Source organism: Hypanus sabinus, chromosome 3, assembly GCF_030144855.1.
Source record: "Hypanus sabinus isolate sHypSab1 chromosome 3, sHypSab1.hap1, whole genome shotgun sequence".
Taxonomy (NCBI): domain Eukaryota; kingdom Metazoa; phylum Chordata; class Chondrichthyes; order Myliobatiformes; family Dasyatidae; genus Hypanus; species Hypanus sabinus.
In genome coordinates this window covers 190,316,160-190,329,024 of record NC_082708.1, presented here as the reverse complement: position 1 = coordinate 190,329,024, position 12,865 = coordinate 190,316,160, and the positions used below count along the sequence as shown (strand labels likewise).

The 12,865-nt window shown below is 40.5% G+C and overlaps 1 protein-coding gene across 1 annotated transcript in view; it reads right to left on the bottom strand.

Annotated features, from left to right (window-relative positions):
* znf638 (zinc finger protein 638) overlaps positions 1-12,865 on the bottom strand; it is a 113,336-nt gene that overhangs the window by 89,993 nt on the left and 10,478 nt on the right. Inside the window, exon 2 of the mRNA XM_059963493.1 lies at positions 436-1,573. Within this exon, the coding sequence (XP_059819476.1) occupies positions 436-1,573 (1,138 nt within the window). The remainder of the gene's footprint in view (positions 1-435; positions 1,574-12,865) is intronic.

The window sequence follows — 12,865 nt, the reverse complement described above, 5'->3', positions numbered from 1 at the left end:
ATGACTTTAAATACATATCCAGAATTTACATCCAGTCACTGTTGTGAATGATCTCTGTGGTAAAATTAGGTGCCCCATGCTTTACCATCCTTTTTACCAGCCCTCCAAGTATTTGATTGTTGCATATGGTCCAACACAAATGATAAAGCACCTCCACACAATTCCAATACAACCACAAAACACCAGACTAAACTGTTGACAGGATTATAGAGGTATTAAACATAGCAAGGGACACTTTTCCACAAATGGAGATCTTCAGCTAATGTCCTAAATGCACATCTGCCAAGTAAAAAATACCAACATAACTTACCACTGGACTGCTAGCCAGCCCTTGGTAACATTACAGGCATACTAGAGAAGGTTGAGGCCTACAAACACTATGCCTGTTAAGGAAGCAAATTATAAGTAAAGGCGAACTATGTAATGAACACTCACCCTCATTTGTCTACATTCTATGTTACACAAACTGCACACGTGGGGGAACCTCAGTGCAGGGACGCCATAGTAATCATTCATCAGCTTGGGTTTTGGCAATCCCTTCTTCACCGATCGTTTAATTCCATGAGAACTCTCATCTCGAGAAGACTCCATCTGATAATTCTGAGTCGGACGCTTGAAGTCTTCATTCCAGGTACCCTCCCTCAGCGTTTCGCGACTGTAACGCATGCTTGGGCTCTCCACGGGTCTATCCCGATAGTCATACTGCTGACCGTGCCCGTAATCAACGACACTGCTCTGCACCGCTTCCCTTCTGTAGTCTTTGTCCTGGAGCTTATACGGCTGACTGTAACTGCTTGACGACTGCTGTTTATTCATCTTCCGCATTCTAATTTCTCTTAAGATGTATGGCATGTTTTCTGGAGTAAGCTTCTCATCTGGGTAACGACTTAGCTCTTCTAGGTCTTCATTAGACAGACCGAAGTTTGCTAGGATATTAGAAGCCTTCATTGTGTCATGAAAAAGCTGAACTGCAGATCTCTGGTCTCCACTTTGAGATGAAGAGGTTGTGGCACTCCCATATCCAGGCCGATAACCTCCAGATGATGGGCTCTGGTAGGAAGGCCACTGACCTAAGCCTACATTATTCCCCGATTGATTCATCATTCCCATGTTCATTCCACTGTAGTTGCCAGGTGATGTTCCTTGAGCTCCCAATCCCATTCCTCGTCCTGCTGCTCCAGCTCCTCCTGCCATATAGGTTCCAGGAGCATTCATAGCATACTGGCTGGCCGAACCTTGATTCTGCCCAAACTGGGTGGTAGGTCTCTGCATTTGCCCAAATTGACTTGCAGGGACCTGACTTTGCCCAAACTGGTTTGGAGGGCCCTGATTCTGGCCAAATGGCCCCCTGGCATTGAACATGGACATGTTGATCTTCACAAGAGCTTGGTTCAGAGATGCAAGAGCTGTATTCGATAAAGTTGTAGAGGCGACAGAGTTCAGCTGCTGTAGGGCCAGCTGGGCTTTAATCTGGGCGAGCTGCAAATTTGCTGAGCCTAATAGAAGTGGATTGGTAATGCCGAAGTTCAATGAATTCACTGCTGGAGCACAATTTTCCAAGAATAACGCAAAGCTGAAAGTTAAAACACAAACATTAGATTTTTACATTTCAGAAAACATTCGCAGCAAAGGGTTTTAAAGCCAGTGATCAACATATTTATGCTTGACAGCGTTAAAAAGCTAATTTTTTGGTGAGTTATAAAATAAATAAAACATAACAAAAAAAGACAGTTAAATCTGGACATCCGCATGATGAAATGTGAGTGCCCAAATAAACAGACAACAATGGAAGCTTGGTGAAGCACTCAAGATCCCATATGCAGTTTGCAGTACATAACATAATACTAGACAGAGCACTCCAGATAGCTTGTTGAAGAAATTCAAAACAATGACCATGGTCAAGTTAGACTGAGATCTTCAGGTAAGTTCAGAGGAATGGTTCTGGAAGGTATTCCAAGTCCACAGCATTATTCTGCACCTTTATAAATGAACAGACACAAAGCACTGTGGTCATTTTAACAATAGTTTTTTGCACAGAATGACTGCTGAAAATAACGCTGACACACTCAAAATTATTCTTGAGGAACCATAATGTCCCCTATTTCATTACTTTGAAAAGGCAACATCAACTATTCCAATCTTTTAAACTGCTACTGTGAATTTTCAAATCAGATTTGTTCTGGGTCCAGCCAGATAGATCAATAATCTTATTCTGCAATCTGCCTATTTTCAGCAAGCAAATTAATTACTTCTTTCCACAATGCCGAAATAGCAGCATAACTTATGCCCATCCAGAAACAATTCAGGCTTTCACATACAATCTTCACAACAGCACTAGCATGCTGTGCTTCTTGAATCGGAAATGTTTGGTTCAAGTCCAACTAGAGACTTCAGTGCAGTACTAAAAGAAGCACTGGTCTGTTGAACCTACATCTGTTAGACAGGATTAGCATTGGTGATGAAGCTCTTCGTAAGAACATCCCTGACAATGGCTTCTCAGGGTCACATCATCAAATGGCTTTGGGAGTGAACTACTAGAAAAAAATCATAGGGACCAGAAGGATGTCCAGAAGGAATATGATTTGTTTTGAAAAACCATTCTCTAATTATTAAGTTATTCCATCCACCAGGTAACAGCATACTGTTGTGTTTCTGCTTCAGTGCAACCTGGCTCAGCTGTTAACATGCTTGAATTCAGAAAACTGTAGCTCTATCTCCCACTCCAGGAAATAAGTATATAATGTAGGTACCATTTGAATACAGTACTACATTTTGTAAGCAGTATCCATCAGAAATATTAAACTAAGGAGCCAGATGTACGATTCAATCACAACCACCCTTTAACAATATCTTCTGAACTAGTCACCATTTGCCAGCCATTATTTGCTGCTGTGGTCATATTTGCCTAATCAGATTCCCTGAAGTTACGATTATTTACCTAGAGGCACAGCACGGTAACAGGCTCTTCCGGACCAATGAGCCTGTGCCTCCCAATTATAAGCATGTGATCAATTAACCTACTAACTTGTACACCTTTTGGAATGCCAGCAGAAACCGAAACACCCAGAGGAAACTTATATGGTCACGGGGAAAATGTACAAACTCCAAAACACCCAGAGGAAACTTATATGGTCATGGGGAAAATGTACAAACTCCTTGACAGTCAGCAGTTGGAACTGACCATAGGTCATTGGCGCTGTAATAGTGTTACACTAGCCACTGTGCTGCTGTACTGCCCAAAAGTTCCTTTCCTGAAAAAAACTGTCAATGACCTGTAAAGTGACAGGTCAATTAAGTGACTTAAATTTGACATTAAAACCTTTCCCCAAACATTGGAGCCTTCTGACAAAGGTCATACAAAGCATTGTTGAAGCTATGTACAAGAAAACACAAACATGTTACTTGCTGTCATCTCAGGGCCAACAACCCTAACTAGTAAAACAAAATTGTTATGGAAACAGCAATTAAGAATCCTACATCTGAGAGTGACGATATTCCTGAGTCTCCACACAAGACCTGACAGTGGTGAAAACTGAGAGGAAGCTACTGACATGAAGAAGGAAGCCTTGAACATCACCAGAGATGGAGGAATTTCATTGCTGCCCTAAATGCCAATGACTTTACAGCTTCTTCTTGCTCTTGCAGGAAAGGCATTATCAAATACACCTCCCACCCCATTCATTGTCTTCTCTCCACCCAAATATCCAGCAGGATACAGAACATTGAAAACGCACACCACCAGGATCAAGGTCAGTTTGATTATGAGATTCCTGAGTCTCTTCAGCAGTGATGTCCAGCTTTGTGAACTTCAGTTCTGAACGATCTGTTTTTTACCCTCTTTGCACACTGGGTGATTGACGGTCATTTGTTTTAATAGGCTCTACTGGGTTTCTTTGTCTCGTGACTATCTCGTCAAATCTCTGGGTGGTTTAAAGAATACATACTTTGATAATAAATGTACTTTGAACTTTCATAAATATGAACTTTACATCACAATGTTCCTTATCATGGCCCATTGTCTATCTTTGTTGCACTTTCTATGGAATAGAAATTTTAACATTCCATTCTGAATTGTTATTGCCTTTCTCTTTGTACTAACTAACTTTGATCTGTATGATTTAGCATTGAAAGCAAAGCCTTTTCTCTGAATCTCAGCACACTGCATATAATAATAAACCAAATTACATGTAGCACTACTAATCCAAAATGGAAAAAGCGGAGAAAATCATAGATCAACTCTCTAAGATGCTTCACTCAAATGGATACAATAGCATGGAGATGCAAGAAATTCTGCAGTTGCTGGAAATCTTGAGCAACACACACAAAATATGTCATCCAACAATAGTGTACCTTAAGGATGCGTGCATAGCACATTGCTCTCTACACCTACGACTGTGTGGCTAGGGTGAGCTCAATCACCATCCATAAATTAGCCAATGACACTATTAGGTGGCAGAACATCAGATGGTGACAAGGAGGCATGCAAGAGTGAGACAGATCAGCTGGTTGAGTGGTGTTAAAATAATAACCTTGCACTCAATGTCAGGAAGAGCAAGGAATTAATTGTGAACTTCATTTCATTATGAGTTTGAGGAGAATTGGTGTGTCACCAAAGACACTCAAATTTTTACAGAGGAAATGTGAAGCATTCAAACTAGTTACATCACTGTATGTTTTCTATGTTACTATCACCATCTGGTACAGAGGGGGTACTGCACAGAATCAGAAAATACTGCAGAAAGGCGCAAACAGTTAGCCTCCACAACATCAAGGATATCTTCAAAAGGCGATGCCTCAAAAAGGCAGCATCTGTCATTAAGGACCGCCATCATCCAGGATATGCCCTCTTCTCATTGCTACCATCAGGAAAGAGGTTGAATGAGTCTGAAGACACTACTCAGTGTTTTAGGAACAGCTTTTTTCCCTCCATCAAATTTCTGAAAGGATAATTAACCTATGTATACTACCCTATTTTAATTTTTCCTTTTTCTGCTCTTTTTGCACTGCTTATTAATTTCTTACTGTAACTTAGTTTTTTTATAATGTATTGCACTATACTGCTGTGGAAAACAACATATGCCAGTGATATTAAACTGGATTCTGATTCTGAAATGCTGGATAAACTCAGCAAGTCAGGCAGCATCTATGGAGGGAAACGTCAGACCGTCATCAGGGATCAGCAACAAGACGGTGGACATTACTATCAATAATCAGAGTTTAGTATCTTGAGCTATTGGTAGTAGAGACAGAAGATGGAAGGAGACTGGGGGACACCTCCCTCTTTCTTGTCAGGGTGAGAGAGAACCTGTGGGTTGTTGAATTCAGATGAAATGCGAAGCACTTGGGGTAATTGAAAGGTCCATGTCTTTGCTATTGCTTAGCTCACGCTTGGGCTCGTTGATTGTACCAATGCGCGTTTAATTTTGCTGGTGGGAACTTCGGGGTTCTCATGTTTAACTGTCGTTCGTTCATTGGGACACTTCTGTTTTTAATGGATGTTTTATGAAGAAAAGGCATTTCATCATGATTAGAATGTTAGCAAAATGATTAGACATTTTGCTGACATTAAATTTGACCTTTGAGACTGTTAAGAACATATACACACCCACCCCACATTAACCTAGCATGCTTCACAACAGATGATCCTCCAGGCGACATGTCATGCAGTTGAGACCTGCCCAGGAATATATCGACTGAGCGAGCGTTCACAGCTTTCTGAGACAGATACTTTAACTAATTCACAAACTCAAGTAGATCAATTCTCATTCGTGACTTCATAGCTTGCCTTCATTCTGAAGGCTGATTTATACTTCTGCGTATGGGTTACGCCGTAGCCTACAACGTAGCGAGCATGCATTGGTGTGTGCCAAAACGTTAGTTGGTGACGGGGTTTCTATGGCACTGTGTTGTTTCTTCACGAGAGACATGGACAAGGAAATGCATTTCAAACACTTTTGCATGTCTGCAGGTAGATTTGACGATTTGGTTCATCTATTTCGCGTTGATGTACAGACATAGTGGAGAAGAAGCAACCGGAAATGCGATGTTACCAAGTGGACCAATCACAGTTGTTGCAGTCTGCGTCGCCACGATACAGGAGTTGCTTTTTTGGGGAGGAGCACGGCACTCTACAGCGTAAGGTAAGGGGTACCTACGGCATAGATTCAACGCAGAAGTATAAATTGGCCTTAAGAGTATGCCATCTGGAGTAAATACTGTTGGTATTTTTGCTGAGTTACGAAGCTGTTGGAAAGCACAGGAATGAGATCTGTTTGACAGCAGCACAATGATCCAGTAGAATTTTGCAAGTCTGGAATTTGTTGTGCTGGCCTATATTTTTATTAACCATACATGTGTTTGTAGTATCGGCCCACAACCATTTCCCTTTAACCCATTCCCAGTGAGTTATCTTTTACAAAATGTGGGAGAATATTACATGGTGATCAAAAAATTACATGAAGCAAACCATTAGATCAAAGCAAATAGACTATGCAACTCTACATCTAAAAAGAGCAGGTGATGGTGAGACTGTACTGTCAGCAATTTGAACACTAGTCAGAATCGCAGCTACATAGCACAGTAAAAGACCCTACCATTTTCCTCTCCTTTCAAATGGGAAGAGTATCCCCTCCCTTTACCTTACTTAGACCTTGCACTTGAGGCACAAATTTCTCACCCCAGAAACCAGTCCTGTAAGTCAAGTTTAAATCCATAGTGAAATGTGTCAAGTACATCAATAACCAACACACCCAAGAACGTGCTGGGGTAGCCTCTTAAGTGTCTCCACACATTCTGGTGCCACACAGGCAGGTCTCTAACTCCATGATAGATCATTCCTGGGCTTTCAGTCTCTGGCCTGAACTCTTCAGTCCCCTGGACATGCTAAATCCAAAATGTTACATACTCATTATCTGTCATCCATACTAGAGGCTGAAGTGCTCGCTATCTCCACAATGCACTAGTTACACATAGGCACCATCAGCACCTCCCCAAACCCAGCAGCTCTACCTCCAGGGAAGACAGCAGTGCTTGCAGGGGAACATCACCATCTGAAGATTTCCCTGCAGTAGAAACATAGCACTGGCCCTTCACCATCACTGGGTGTACACACTGAAACTCCCTCCACAGCTGCACTGTGGGGACACATTCAACCAGGACAGAGGGGACTGAGATAGGAAGGAGACTGGATCAGAACTGGCAGCTCAGTGTCAGTTCCATCACTCTAATAACACCTCGGACAGGGGTCTGACCACTGTCACATCACTTGCTTACTCTCCAGGGTTTGCTGTTCTGCCCCAAGACTGACCATTATCCAATCTCTGCTGTTCCCTGTCGCAGTATAGCACCCTGACCAATGGGTCATCATTTACTTATATCCCAGGATAACCTACTCGGGCTGTGATCCAACCAGCTTATATGGTTCAATATTAATTTCCATGTTTATGAATTTCAGGATATCATGTGTTATTAACTATGGCATAGCATGTAACACAATTTATACACAAATGTGCAGATGCTCTATCAAAATGAAATTTAGCGATTTAAGATTGACAAGCAGAGTTCTTCCAGCATCGTTTTGTTCCAGATTCCAAAAACAGAAGCATCTATTGTCTTCATGCCCAAATTCTCCAAGTCGCTGCACTCCCTAGGAACTGTATGAAGTCTGTATACCTTATACTTTCTGCCAGAGTGCATTACTTCACACTATTAAATTTATTCACTATTTGCCTGTCCAGTCAGCCAGCTTATGTTCTTAAGCTGTCCATTACTATGCTCACACTTACCATACTCCCACCATTGGATCACACACAAATTTGGAAATGTTATCCTGAACATCAGAATGCAAGATAACATTTCCAAATTTGTTTGTGATCCAATAGTTGGGAGTGTGGTAAGTGAAAGGACTGTAATAGACTGTATTACTATCTGAAAATGCAGATCTTTTTCAGATTTTATATCTGTAATCTGAAAAACTATTTGTTACTAGGCTCTATTTGCCTTTAATGATGTCCACATAAACAACACCTGTTGCATTATCTTCAGTTCTGTCAACTCATCATAAAATTAAAATCCAAGTTTGTCAAATCCATGCTAATGCTCTTGTCTAAACTTAAGCTTATTCAAGTGAATATTAACCACTTGATCATGATTGTAAGCATTGACCCAACATACATACAACCATTTTGCGACCTACCACTAACAATTTTATGCCACATCAAGGACAGTGTAATTTTAAAATATGACACTATATCAGTCTTGAGCTGAGCTAGGCAACGCTAAAATCTTCTACATTTGCAAAAACTTTGAAACTGACACTCTATTAATTTCAGCTCAATATTTGAGGTTCAAAGATACTGATAGATTCAAAATGTGCCTGAGATCACACAGCAGTAATTCTATCTTAACACCGTAGTCCGATATGAAGACAAAGACAGAAATTAAACACTTCTTAATGTAACCATCAACTTGAAATACTTCGGGCAGAGATCAGATCCTTCAGAACTAGAGGTCATGGGTTAAGAGGGAACATGAGAGGGAACAACTTCAGAGGGTCGTGAGAATGAAGAAATGCAAGTGATGGGCGTGGGTTCAGATTCAACGTTTAAGAGCAATTTGGATAGGTATATGGATGGGAGGGGTACAGAAGGCTGTGGTCCGGTTGCAGGTTTATGGGACTGGATAGGTTTATAATTCAGCATGGACCAGACGGGGATGAGGTGCCAGCTTCTACGCTGTAGTGTTCAATAACTACCCAGACTCTTCTCATAACTAGGAAACCCCATTCCAGTGAATCTACACCCTCTCCAAAGCAATTTTTAAGACTATATCTTGCGACCTGAACTATGTGATATCCCAGATGAGGATCCACTATTGGCTGTTTTCCTATTGATACTCCCAATACATTTTTTAATTCAATTTAAGGTGCTGCACAGAAGAAATATCCAATGAACCTAAAGAATTTAGAGGGAATGTGGGAGATTGGGATGGGTGGGAGCTGGATAATAAGACCATAAGGCATAGCAGCAGAACTAGGCCATTTGGCCTTTTGAGTGTGCTTTGCCATTCCATCATGGCTGATTTATTATTCCCCCCCACTTCACCCTGCAATCAAGAACCTATCAACCTCTGCTTCAAATATACCCAATGACTTGGCGTCCACAGCTGTCTGTGGCAATGAATTCCAGAAATTCATCACCCTCTGGCTAAAGAAATTACTCTTTATCTCTCTTCTAAATCGATCTCCCTGCATTCTGGTCCTAGACTCCCCCCGATAGGAACTAATCCACATCCACCCTAACTAGTCCTTTCAATATTCAGGTTTACTGAGACCTCCCCCCCACCCCCATCTTCTAAACTCCACAGAGTACATGTCAAGAACTATCAAGCACTCCTCATAATAATCAAAATAATTATTAGCATTGTATAGAGTCAACTCTTTGAGTGATTAGGCAGAAAGTTTTAAGTTAATAACTCATCTTCTTCTACCTTAGGACACAAATTTATCAATCACCCCGATGAGTTATTAACTGATGAGTTATTAATTTCAAACTTTCTGCATAATCAACTGAAGAGTTGAACTGCATGTGCATGTAACGACAGCTGTATAACACATCTCCTTCTGCCTTAGGCCACAAACATCAATCACCCTTGCAGTGGACACTTTCTGGAGGTCCAAGATCCATAAGCTCCACGACTGCTGGACTAAGTGTGTAAATGTAAGAGTGTACTATGTTGAAAAATAAATGTGTTAGGTTTTCTAAAATTGACTCCTTCTACCCTAGGCCACAAATTTATCAATCACCCCTCATACTATTGTCACATGTACCAGGGTACAGTGAAAAACATGTCGTACATACGATTTGTACAGATCATTTCATTGCATTGAGCTTCTGGTGTTTGTGTTATAGTGCTCTATTATTCTACGACTCTAAGTCCAAGTGTGTTTACACGGAAACTGACATTGGCACTAAACTCTACAAACTGACTATTTACAACTTCTGCATAATGGCAGTCGATATACTGGCAATTAGTAACAGTATTCGTGACCATGAAAGTCATTACAAGAGACACTTTTAGTCAAGTTAATAATCTTGCCCTTCATTACATTGCAAGTTACATAGTTAAGCTTCTATTTCTGAGTAATTACAGACATCTTAGTATGTAAGGTCAATTACACATTTGCTGCTGCTAACCATTTTATGCAAATTACTGCTAGATCTGTCCTTGGACTACATTTTCCCTTTTATTAATCAAAAATATTTAGCCAGTTTAAGTCCAAGATTAAAATGTTCGACAAACCTAATTAAGGAGGAGTGAAAAACAGTTTGGGAAACTAGATTAAAAGATGAGAGTTGATAAGCAAAGGCAAACATTTTAATGAAAGCCACCATATTCAAGGGAATTGTCTTTCATTAATTAAAACCACAGAGAAAAGCCGAGTTTCCCAACCTGGTGGTCCACAGACCCCACGTTCAATGGTAAGGTTTGATGGTATTAAAAACGGTTTATATTATAAAGGGGCTCAATGATGACAATATCGCAAGCTAAAATATTGGCAAATGTTTTCAGCCAGAGATGCCAAATGAATTCACCCCATACTACCATTATAGAAATCAGACTCTGATGTATTCCCCATCACATCAACAAGTTGAATTTACTCTGCACACAAAGGCAACAGGGTTTAAAATAAACTGGGAACTTCTGGTCAAGATGGCGATGCACTGGTCGCTAAAAACTTCCGCTCTGCTCTGTTTCTTATCTCCGCATTCCTTCTCTCCCTTTATTAAATCCAAACTATTAAACTTCTCATTCTCTCTCCCACCTGCTCTACAACGACCTCAAAGAGTTCCAAACCCGGGAAAAAATATGTTCCAGTGGCTGGCTATTATCTTGATACTGGATCAGCACAGACAGGAGATAATTACCGATTCCTCTTTCAGTTCGTTGGAATCGAAATTGGATCAAGTTAATTCCAAAGCAGAGGCTCAAGTCTCCAGCTTGTCACACAAGATTTGGACCAACGTGTTAATGAGCTGGAAAACATTTGTTCCAGCTTGCGCAATAATAACAAGCTAACAGCAAAAGTTCAAACACGAGGAAATCAGCAGATGCTGAAAATTCAAGCGACACACACAAAATGCTGGTGGAACGCAGCAGGCCAGGCAGCATCTATAGGAAGAAGCACTGTCAACGTTTCGGGCTGAGACCCTTCGTCCTGAAGCATTAGGTGCTTTGAAGATCTTTTTATAGACAATCGTTTTGCATCTTAAGTTCAACCTACCCAACACTCACTTCTTTAGGTATCTCCAAATTAGATATTTTATCAACTCTAATATCAAATTTCCCTGAGGTACCCGATAAAAATGTTGTTGACTTGTTTCTTCACATGAATCCATTGTGTAAAGGTTTAATATCTACTATTTGAGATAAGTTAGCGACTTTGAGGCGAGTCCCCCTTGACAAAATTAGAACTGCCTGAGAGCAAGATTTAAATTTTCCTTTATGCAATGATGTATGGGATTCAATTCTCAAGTCAGTTAATTTAACTTCTTTATGTGCTCGCCATTGCCTGTTAGTTTAGGTTGTACACAGGGCTCATATGTCTAAAACTAAATTATCACGCATCTATCCAGACATTAGTACCTGGTGTGACAAGTGTAAAAGGGGCAAGGCTTCCTTTATTCATATGTATTGGACTTGCCCTGGCTTCGAGAAGTACTGGAGAGATGTCGTTCTAACTTTACCCCATATACTTAAGTACTGTTTGGAACCTAATCATCTGATTGCTCTTTTTGGTACCTTGGGAGAGGTTGACACGCATCTGAGTTCGACTAAACACCATGCACTGTCTTTTGCCTCTCTTTTGGCCAGGTAGAGAGATGCTGCCCCACCCACTCATGTTCAATGGCTCAGAGACATTATGTCCTGCTTAGACGTTGAAAAGATTCATTATTCACTTCTTAATTCAGACATAAAGTTCCAAAGGGTGTGGGGACCTTTTCTTGAATATTTTCATAATTCCCGCTTAGATTAAAGGTCTACCCCTTTTTTTTCTTCTGTATAAAAATCCCTTACTTCCAGCTTCATTCAGTTAAGATTTACAGTTTTTGATGTGTAAATGTATTATAGTCCAGGCAGTAGGCAATATATCTTCTTTTTATAAATATAGCTCAGTGGAGATAAAAGTTCTGATTAACGTTTCTATATATTGTAAAGTTGGCTTGGAGTCAGGCAATAGGAGGGTGGGCTGGTAACTAACTATATATGATTCTATCATGGGTGCTTTTTTAAAAACTGTCATGAACTGTACATTTGATACCTTTGTTTTGCACTGTACTAACTTCTTTACTAGTTTTTTTCTTTGAAAAAATAAAAATATTTAAAAAATAAATTGTAGTATTTTTAAAAATTTGTTTCGAGACCCCTTCCGGCCCAATGAGTCCATGTTACCCAATTAGACCTATGTGACCAATTAGCCTACTAACCCAGACGTCTTTGGCATGTGGCCTGAAATCAGAGCTTCCAGAGGAAACCCACACACTCATGGGGAGAACATACAAACTTCTTATTGACAATGATGGAATTGAACCTGGGATATTCAGGTTGATAGGGTAGTTAAGAAGGCCTATGGGTTGCTAGGCTTCATTAACAGGGGGATTGAGTTCAAGAGTAGAGAGGTCACATTGCAACTCTACAAATCTCTGGTGAGACCGCACTTAAGAGTATTGTGTTCAATTCTGGTCACCTCATTATAGGAAGAATGTGGAGAAGGTGCAGAGGACATTTACCAGGATGTTGCCTGGATTGGCGAACAAGTAAGGTTCATATGAAGTAAGGTTAGCAAGAGCTGGGACTTTTCTCTTTG